Below are 10884 nucleotides of genomic sequence, written 5' to 3'. Positions count from 1 at the left end.
AGGGGCGGGCGGGTGGGCGATGAATGGGTTCAGCACCGAGGAGGACAGCCGGGACGGGCCGCCCGCCGCCCCCTTTTACGGCCAGAGCTGCTGCCTCATCGACGACGGCGACCGCTGCGTGCGGCCCGCGGGCAACGCGTCCTTCAGCAAGAGGATCCAGAAGAGCATCTCGCAGAAGAAGCTGAAGCTGGACATCGACAAAAGCGTGAGTCGCGGCCTCCGGAGGCTGAGCCTTCCGCCTGCCCTGGAGTTCGCCGGGCGCTGCGGGGTGGGGGGCGAAGCGCGGAACTGGGCTCGCTGCGCCCGCCGCCTCTGCACCGCGCTCGCCCGCCTCCAGCGCTTGGCAGTAGGGCACGGAATGCCCTAGAGTAACGCTGCAGCGGTTGCTGGTGGCACTGAGAGACGTGGTGCAGAGGGGAGCGCCAGGCGGAGCGCGGCGGGTGTTGTTTGGGGCGGGCAGACGGGCCGCTCTCTGCTTTGGAGGCTGTCCTGCTGTTTTAATCCCCGTTTCGTGCTGGAACACGCTCTTGCTACTAGGTGAAATAAGCAGTATGGATTGTTATCTCAAGTGTAAATGACTTTATTAATTAAGGAGAATGAATGGGCAGCCTGACCTAGTGGGTGGCAGCCCTGCCAGCGGGTGGGAATTAGATGTGCCTTAAGGTCTCTTCCAACCTATGCCATCCTATGATTCAATGAGTGCGATAGCGAAGCAGATTACTTAAAAATAAACCGTTGGATCAAACTCAGAATGTGAGGTGCCTTTGAAATAGAGCGCTTGCACATGTGTTGGCTGGTTGGCACTGAGCAGCTCGGTTTGCTGCTGGCCGCTTTGTGCCATGAAGTGACAGCTGTCAGCTCAAGATAGAAACGGGCTTGCTGGACAGAGAATACGTAGAGCAGAGCAGCAGTGGGGACTGCAGAGGGCATTTCTCAGAAGTGAGACTGTTGCCGGAAGTCTGCTCTGCCTGCTTTTCTTATCTGATCGCAGATTAAAAGCATTGAAAAATAATGAAGGTGAAGTTCGGAGTCCTTCAGTTTGGCAGCTTCTTCTGTTGGTTATGTCCCTTTTACACAGCCAAAATGCAGAAGGGGGGGGGGAGTAAATCTGAAATCTCTGAGGTTTGAGGAAGAAAACCTTGTTTCTGCTGATCACAGTCTGCAGCGGATTTGTCGAGTGGCGTAGTTACTTTATTCTAGAAAAAAAGAAGTCTTCGTTGCCAGATTAAAGGTTTTAGAGATAAAAAGAGGAAATCAGATTGATGAACTCAAAATGAAGGAAAAGCATAAAATGTGCTGCATGAAGGGGTTTTGAATGCAGAGTGTGTGCATCACTTGAGTGTATTCCTATCTTATTGGTATCAAATAATTTTGATCCTTTGGTCCTTTTTTATACGTATGCTAGTTCTAGTGAGATCATTTCAGTTAGAATATGGGGTCCATGGCAAGATAAGCTGTAGGAAAGGGATACTTTTGCTCTTAGTTTGCCTCTTTTAATTGAGGTAATTAGCCAACTTCTGTTCTGTCTAGATTAACAATCTCATGTACTGTTCAAACCAGAAAGTTCACAAGGCTGCAACAGAGCAACGTTTTTCTTGGTAGCACCCTGGCAGTAATTCCTAAAGCAGATGCATTTCCTCTAGACAGCCCGCTATTTTTTTTCTGACATGTGATTACAACCATAAAAAAGAAATATGTTATCTGCAGAGGTTCAGCTGGAGCTCTTAAGTCCTTCATTTTCCTTGTTTTTAGTGTTCGTAGTGTAAGTCATCTTTCATGCCTGGGCTTTAAGATTGGAGATTTGTTAATGTTCGTCATGAGGAAGTAAGCAGGTATTCTGTAATACTGCTGGCGAAGTGACTGCTGTTGAATGCCATTTTAGCACTGCCTGTTTTGATTGCTTTTTCTACCGCTTCTGCTTTTTAGGTGAGACATCTGTATATATGTGATTTTCACAAGAATTTTATACAAAGTGTCCGAAACAAACGGAAAAGGAAGACAAGTGATGATGGAGGCGACTCTCCTGAGCATGATACGGATGTCCCGGAGGTTAGTAGGCACCAAGTGCTTGTAGATTCTTTACCAGTTTTGAGTGTGGTGAAATTTCACTTGGATATTTTCAGCACCCCTGAAACTACTGTGAAGTTGCTTTGATTTTATTTTTTTTATCAAGAAGACTTAGCTGATGTGTGAGATCCTAGTTTTCTTCATCATTCCCATAGGACTTCTCTGACCACGTAAAGCTTTCTATAAAAAGAGATATAGTAATCTAACTGCACAGCTTCATGTATGTACCATTTCCACAGGGGGCTGCTAGGTACTTTATCTTTTTTACGTAAGAAAACTTTATTACCTTTCATACTTTTTTTGAAGGTAAGAAAATTGTATTTACTGTGGTGACTGGGGTCCTGATATGGTTCTTTGTTACCTTGCATGCATCACTTTGTGAAGACAGTAGAGTATCCAGTCAATCTCTGTATGACTGGTGATAACCAGACCTATTAGGCTTCTGCAGACCTTTGTATGTAGTACTTCTAGCACTGCTTAAAATTACATTCAAGTTATAGGCTGTATTGGTAACGTTTGATTATTTGAAGGAAATAGGCATATTTCTTTCTGCATTACAAAGTGATAGAATCATCTCTTCTCTGCCCTCTTGTATGCAGTGTTTGCATTTTGATGATTCTGGCACTGTTACCACTGCAAAAAGTTGTGCAAATATAATATTCTTGGAGGTGCTGAGTTCTGACCATGTCAGCAGAGCCCTCTGCTGGATATGCCACCCGTGCTGGCAAAAAGCATTTCTCCTCGGAAGAAAACTAAGACATTATGGCAGCAATCCATGCACCTCCTGTTTGGAGGTTTGGAAAAAGCACTGAGATTTGTTTTTGCTTTTAAGGATATGCGACCCTTTGTTTTAGCTGTTTGTGCTTCTGTTCCATCTGGTTCTCTGCTGAAACTTTACAGTACTGACATCACATCAGTTACCAGAACAGCCGGTGAAAGCCCAGCTGGCATCAAAGAATGTTAATGCTGCAGTGTATGTAGGCTGCGTGGTGTTTTAAAGCTGAGGGATGCTCATCACATTACTGAACGTGAAACTCTGCAGCATGTCAGTCTTTGTCATTTTTTTGTTTCTTTTTTGGGGGGTAGAGAGAGGATGCAAAACTTCTCTCTGTTTTTGAAACGTGGCATTTCCCACGTGATCTTTGTCTTCCTGTAGCCTCCGTCTGCAACCTGCCTGTAAACTGTGCACTTCTCGTTGATATGTTGTTTGAATTACACTTCATCTTCTGTACTCGGTCTTATGTCACAAGTCATTTGTTCAATGCCTACTGAACTGATATTTCATATGTGGGCTTTTTAAGCCTTATGGGAACAAAAGGTTTCCTTTTGCTCAGAGCTTGCAGAGGTGTAATTGAGAGTAGAAATTGGCCAGCAATTCTGTTGACAGCATGTGAACCAGAACAAAATTTTGTATTTCCCTGTGGCTATTTTTGTCTTTTAGCATTAACAAGTATAAAATAGATTTAGATTTGTCAGTAAGGCAAGCTGACGTGGTTCTGAATGTGAGCAAGGAGCAGTTGTGTTGAGGAGGAAGTAGTTATTTTTAAATCATTCTGCATGTGTGCTTAATAGATGCTAAAGGTAGTGCTCATCCCCTGTTCTGTTTCACTTCCAGGTTGACTTGTTCCAGCTCCAAGTGAATACTCTGCGACGTTACAAGAGACATTATAAGCTGCAGACTAGGCCTGGACTCAACAAGGCTCAGCTAGCAGAAGTAAGTGATGATAAGTGGTAGTATTAGCTCTTGTTATTAAAATTCTCTTTTGCTCCTATGCTGAAGTGCCCATTTCTTGGACGCTAATACCTGTAGTGACTCTCTCACTAACATGTAGCATGTGCTCCATGGCAGATCTCAGGAGATGGTGTGAACAGAAAGCTGTGTGCTTTCTTTCACCAGGGGTGGTCATGGAAATTGTGGAAGCTGGCTCTTGAAAGCATGTTTTAGTTACTTGCTTTTCCCTGCTTCCTTTCCTTCCATACTTACAGACACGATCTGTTACCTTTAGGAAAACAAACCTAGTTTTGAGTGGCCTGAGTGTTAGATGAAGATGGCTGCTTTACTGAAAATAAAACTTACCCATTAATAGTCACCTTAAGTGCCCCTCTTTTTTATTTCCCCGCAGCCACATGAACTGATTGGAATTGCTTGTTACTTAAGGCAAAATCACTGACTGTGATTTCAGATTCCTTATTTCCCTCCCTTGTCCTGATGTCTTACGATTCTCTAGTAAGTCAATAAAAGGGCTGGGTTTTTTTTCTTTAGGAAAAAACTCTACTGTTTCTTTCACACCGTAGTAATTCAGAAATAACTCTCCGCAACTCTGTTAGTCAGGGTAGTTGTGCTTGGCATGCATCTGCTCTTCTTTCTCTCCTAACATGATCTGAAGGCATTCTCTAGGAAATATCCTCTCCAAACTTAGAGGAACTGTAGCAGTTACTGACTGATAATGAGGTTATTTTTGTAAGCTGGGGTTTTCGCAGCTGTCTTCCCAAAGACTGAACAGTTTTGCTATTGCTTTAAGGAACAACCTAAAAAGACAGCAAAACACTTTCTTCTTCTTGCAATGTCAACTAGGGAACGAATGTAACGAATATAGAGAATGTATAGTGCAGTGCACATAGGAGTAAGGGGATTGTATGTCCTCATTAGTATATCAGATTTATCATGTTATAAGTAACCAGGCTGTTGGTTGCCTCCTGCCATGAAGGACTGCTTACTTAAGCAATTTACCATGCATATGCCCAGGAGGGAGGAAGAAAAAAAAAACCTACTGTGCAAGCGGAAAATAACCTTAAAGGGAGCCTAACTTAAAGTTGTCACACACTTCCCAGATTTCCTGTGAAGTCTGAGCAGCTTTGACACTACGCTGGATCCTCGTCCAGCTCCCATGCTTGAATCACTGCTGCCTGAGGCTCTTAGACTCCTGCTGCTACCCCACCGTAAGGAAAACTCAAACTTCCATAAATCTTCTTGGAGTGACTTATTGCTCAGCCTGCATCAATATCCAGCTCTGGAGCTGTGTTGGGTACCAAAAAGAGCTTCTTCAGTACAAGAAGCAGGTCTCAGCCAGCTCCAGTGTTTTCTACATTCATTTTCTGAGGAAAAAAAAAAAAAAAAAAGCAGCTATGGTTCAGGGCTTACACTCAAATCTGAGACAGGTAGCCTTAAGTGAACCCTGACATTCCCATTGCAAATCCCCAGGGATTCCTTTTGGTGAAAGCTTACCCAGTGTATTTTCCTTTGGACTCTAAGACTTTACTACATCTGGTTCACATAGCTAAGAGTTTCAGTATTTCTGACACCAGCCTTAAAATACTGAGATGCAGAAAGACTTTACTCTTCCAAATAATCTCGGCATGAAATGAGAATATGCTGCTTTGGCAGGAGGACTTTCTGGCTTTCAAACTCCGCTTGTAGGTTGGCTGCAAATACTGCTGACATGGCAAGACTGTGCTCTGCTCATATGAACATTCCAGCTGTAAAGAGAGAGGCAGAGGGAGGTAAACGAGGACTGACAGTTTGAATTGGTGCACGTTTGCCTAAAAGTATATTGTGCTCAGCGACCATAAAATCAGTTTTTGGAAAACACAGGGAACCCAGAGTTCTGATGATTTCTACTTTTAAATTTCCAAATCTCTGTCTTTTTGCATGTTGTCCTTCTAGACTGTCAGTCGACACTTCAGGAATATTCCTGTGAATGAGAAAGAGACTCTTGCTTATTTCATCTATATGGTGAAGAACAACAAGAGCAGGCTGGACCAGAAATCAGAAAGTAGCAAGCAATTAGAGTGAAGACTAACAAGACTTGGAATAGGAGAGACCTTGAAGGAACACATGGTATTGTGCTTTTTAGATATATAAAAACTTTTGAAGTATATTGTAATTTTTTTTTAAATGCAGTAATTCTGGATGATGGAAAAGTATAGACAATTCTTATCAGGAATATTTGAAAACATGTGCACGCCATTTTTCTGAAGACTTCTCGTCCTCGTTTAAAAGTCATGTTGAAATAAAGCAATGAGAATAACAAGGAGACAGAGTAAACTTCTAGGACTGCGGAATCTGTTAACGTAGTGTTTTAAAATGTTTCTGGAAATCTACATCTCAATGCAATTTAGATCACGGATGGATTTTTTTCACTGATTTCAGACTGTCTCACCAAACACCGTGCAGTTTGTGTTCATGCAGGACTGGAATAGCAGCAGAGATAAAATGCATTGTCGAGGTGCATGGGTCAGCAGTTTGTCTGAAGCTTGCTCCCCACGTACGTGTGCTCTGTCTTGCCTTGAGTTAGTGCTTCAAGTCTCAAACTTGTACAAATGCTCCAGCTCACCAAATCGACTCTAGTGAACAGTACTCAACTAGTCTGAAAATTGATTATTTTTTTTTCACCTTTCCTTTCCCCCCTCTCCCCCCAAAATGGAAGCCAAACAACTTTCTAGAATCTCTTTTTTTCTAATTTCTTTTATTTAAGAACTCACTTCTTAATTGACTATAAGCATTTAAGGACTTTTGCAGCTCCTCAGAATGTGGTATCAAGGCACGTTTGCTGGGATTGATCATGTTGGTAGAAATGCTCTTTCAGTTCACTTCTACGTGTTTCCCTTGAATACAAGGCTTACTGATAGTAGGTGAAACAGCGGGTTGAGACATCTGTCTCTTAATCTCTGTGCCAGATCAAGTATCAATCAGAAGCAATGTGAATTTTATACCAAAACTAGTCTCTAGCAGGCATCTCAAACCTGTGGTGTGGATTAGTGTGCTCTGCTTAGTGCAAATCAGACTGAAGCTGATGGGTGTAGCACAATAACCAAGGTGGTGAACTGGCTGGAGAATGGTGCTTTTCATCCATCTCTGTGAGCCAGCAGAAGTATCGAAGCACTTGCCTTCTGTGAGCATTGCTTGTGCTTTCCTAAGAGTTCTGTGACGTGGAGGCTGGATTGCTGGTGCTCACAAATGGCGCTGCAGGAAGAAATCTCTCTGGTTTTGTTATTTAAAGCCAAGGTGTCCTTACAAATAACACGGTAGTTATTTTGGCTAAAGGAGCTAATGAAATTGTTGGTCACGACTGTCTGCGCTCCAGTGACCTCATATTCTCTACAAGGGGATCTCATGATTTAAAGCACCACTCTGTTTTCATGCTGTCCTAACCAGTGTCTCCATTCTGTCTCAAGTTGCCAAGACTCCACAGAGTATATTCTCAGCAAGCCTTAAACACTGAACTCAACAGTTGAAAACATTGGCTAGCATTTCAATAATCCAAATCTGGATGATGCTTTGTTGAAGAACAGAACACACAGGTCACAATCCCAGCTTGATACTGCATCAGATGTTTTGTAAGGCACGAGTGAAGCTCTCCCGAGGTCTCTTTAAAAAATCAAGTCACAATTTAAAGCAAGGCATTCACATCAGCTTTGAATTGTGTGTTAACAATCTAAGAAGATGTTAAATGAACTTCAGCATGTTTAAGTTCCGTGTCATAGTCAGAAATGATCTGTTATGGTACGTGCCCCATTTGTGAAGTTTTGGGAGTGTGGTGGTTTCAGCATTTCCTTGTTCAATTTGGTATGAAATCGAGGAACATCAGACAGGAGAAGTGCTCAAAGAATGAGGAGAGTATGTCATGTACTGCTATTTTGTGAATGTCTAAAAAGTTCCGACTTCCAGTGATCCTTACTGGAAGGATGGAGCAATTCCCACATCAGTCAACAAGATCTGGCTTCTCTCATTCAGGACAGACAGCTGATAGGGTATTTTCTCTGACTGCATGTTAATATTCAAAGTGCTCGTGTAATCAGAGGATATTTCTTAGGGAAAATGAGTTTCTGAGTTGAGAGTTTTGCCTCATTGTAACTTCTAGACCAAAACTGTATAAAAAAAAAAAAAAGAAAAAAGTAGTTTGTTTGGGGTTTTTTGTTGTTTGTTTTATTTCTAGGAGCAAATACATCTGTTGGGGTGTTTTAGCAGCCAGCAGCAAAATGATTCTTTTCAAGGAAATATGGTGGCAGGTTCCATCTGTTCAGGTGTATTCACTGGAAAGCTTTGTGCAGAGGTGGTATCCAGGATTTTATTTTATTTTTTTTCTCTGAAAATAGTCAACTGATGTAAAATGTGATCCTTGGTTTCACTCTTAAAGCAATTATACTTTTTTGGGGAAAAAAAAAAATCTTAATGATATGTGATGATGAAGTGATGCTTACCAGCCGTTAGCAGTCGTTTATAAGGTGGAAAGCTTGGGGGCAAGATACCAAAAAAAAAAAAAAAAAAAAAAAAAAAAGCATATGAAGAAAAGTTAAGCCATACAGAATACCATTTTTGACTTCCTGTAAACCTGCTTAGGCAGAAATCTAGCAACAAGATTTTCAGAAAACTGATTAAAAGTTTTAGAAAATTAAATGTTAGTGGGGGAAAAAAAAAAAAAAAANAAAAAAAAAAAAAAAAAAAAAAAAAAAAAACCCCAAAAGAATCTTTGGCTGTCAGACCCCATAGCCTTATAAATCCTTGCGAATGCCTTATTGCCTTGTTCTCAACTTAGCTAGAGCAAAACGCCTTGAGCAAATGAAAGCCGATGTCTTGTTGGAAGGGTTAGCCACCTGCTGGCTCCCGTGCTATAAACTGAAATCACACGTCAATTCAGTAGCAATATCCGTGTTCAGGGTGCCTGTGATTCTTGAAAAGCATTTAGTGTCTAATAACCAGAAAACGAAACAATGCAATTGTCATTCTGTATGATACCGTGCTGTGTATTTGGTTCCTTATGCTGCATGCCAATTAAAACAGACTTTCCAACTTTTTTTTTTTATTATTATTTTGAATTTTGAAGTAAACGTGTTTGAACCTCACACTTGTGAAGCCATGAGGTAGGACATTTTCTTAGCACTTTTAGATGAGACTCGTTGGAAAGATAGAAGACCCAGATCGCTTTGGCTGGTATGATGTTTGGGTTTTTTTGCCTCTTTTGCATTTTGCTTTTCACAGTTGGGCCTTAAATTCTGTCTAGCTTTGAACCGTGGAGCACAAGCCTTGGGGCATGGAGGATGACCACATGTCATTTTCCATTTATAATATAGTGGAAGCTTATTTCTTACAAGCCTGCATAGGAGATGTTCACCCAGGGGCAGAGGAATTGTCTTTGAAGCCCTCCAGCCGTTACGTAGCCTGACTCAGTGACATAGCCTAATTCAATCCTCGTTGAAGAGTTGCATCAACTTCGTTAGACCTCTGATCAGATCCAAAGCCATTAGTATGAAATCCAAATAATGCAGAAACATCTCTACCAGAGTTAATTTTATGCTGTGTGCTGACCCTCTGCTCACTTTTAAGGGAAGAAGAGGAAATAATTGCTGGTAGTTATTGGCTTGAGCTCAACTCAAGGGAGTTTGAAACATGGGAAGAGTGAAGTCAGCAACAATCTGGTGGCTGAGAAGTGCGTGCATTTCCAAGGAGGCTGTGTTAGAGTGCAGTTTTCATAAAACTTTGCCTCACGAAGAATATTGCATATGGACCTGAAGTAAGCAATTGCCTTGAAAGCTGATGTTTCTTTTGACAGGCACTTTAGATGTTCAGACTGAGAAAAACAGAGAGGACAGGCTTGTACTGCTTGTCCCCAATGCTCTGGTGTCCCACTTTTCCTTAGAAATGTGGCTGTAAGCCACTAGGTACCGTGGTGTACAAACTTTAAGCTCAACACATTGTCTGTCGTTTTAAAGTTGATCTTGTGTGCAAGAAGAGAGGCTTTGAAATCATGAGCCAAAATAACCCGCAGTAAATGCATGCTTTCAAGCACATCATGATGACAAGGAGGAAAAAAAAGCGGGACACGGCCCATGGAAAGGCTGAGCAAAACATGCTTCCACAGTTAGCAAGGTGGGGGAAGACTCGTTCTGTGTTAACTCTAGTAATGGATGTTTTATGAGAGGGGAAGGAGGGGGGAGCTGTGCACTTTACGTCTTTTGGTTGAGCCAAATGTAAATACCAATGGGAGATCTTCAGCAGTAACTGCAGTTGGAGGGAAGAGAAATGGTCTGCTGGAGGACTGTTTATTTAAATTGGCAGATCATTATGCTTCCCTGGAGCACTAGCGTCACTTTGCTTCTACAGTTTAACAGAGTGGGTAATACGAGGTGGTCTCCCTACCAGGAGGAGTCCTTGCACTGCCCGCAGCATCGACTGAAGAGTCCTAAAGGTGAAGGAATGTTACTGATGCCTCACTCCTCTTGTCACTGATGTCCCTTAGCCATCTCTAGCTTATCAGGCTAGGGGAGATCTCATTTTCCACTTTCCAAGTGCGAATGAGCTGTTACAATGTAAGATGCTCCTTGCACTTTTCACAGCTGTCCCCGATCTCGTGTTTTTGACTTGGCTGTGAACACGCCTGTCTGAAATGCATGAAACGCTTGAAGAAAGTGTGGGGAGCAGAGGGGGGCTCCTGCCTTAAACCCAAACTTCCCTTGCAAGCATCTCTGCAGGCCACCCTGTACATCTCCAGCATCTCCCCCACCATCTGCTGGGGCTGGGTTGGTTCCTGTGCTGCCCACCCCTGGGGTGCAGGGGAGGTGAGCAGCAGGTAACTCGCAGAATGGCTTGGAGTCTTTCATGGCTGACTGGGGGAGGAAAACTCTGTTCTCTCTTCTGTCTCTGGCCTCCATGTGTTGTGCTGATATTATGCCAAATGTTTTGGACACCTTGTATTTTTAACTGTGTAATATAGCTGTGCATTGTTAAAGCTACTTAGTAACTTATAGCAAAACTGTAGAAGTCATTTCTCTGAGGTGTAGGAAATGTCCTGCTTCCACTGTGTATAAGACTTTAAATCT

The 10884-nt window shown here is 42.4% G+C and overlaps 1 protein-coding gene across 1 annotated transcript; it reads left to right on the top strand.

Moving 5' to 3' along the window:
* SAP30L (SAP30 like) lies at nucleotides 7-8345 on the top strand. The gene is made up of 4 exons (XM_021410592.1): nucleotides 7-205; nucleotides 1927-2049; nucleotides 3683-3781; nucleotides 5732-8345. The coding sequence occupies exons 1-4, from the start codon at nucleotides 20-22 to the stop codon at nucleotides 5858-5860; spliced, it is 537 nt and encodes a 178-aa protein (XP_021266267.1). The 5' UTR covers nucleotides 7-19; the 3' UTR covers nucleotides 5861-8345.

The sequence above is a fragment of the Numida meleagris genome, chromosome 12, assembly GCF_002078875.1.
Source record: "Numida meleagris isolate 19003 breed g44 Domestic line chromosome 12, NumMel1.0, whole genome shotgun sequence".
Taxonomy (NCBI): Eukaryota; Metazoa; Chordata; class Aves; order Galliformes; family Numididae; genus Numida; species Numida meleagris.
The sequence above is the reverse complement of the archived record's forward strand: the minus strand, read 5'-3'. Positions and strand labels throughout refer to the sequence as shown.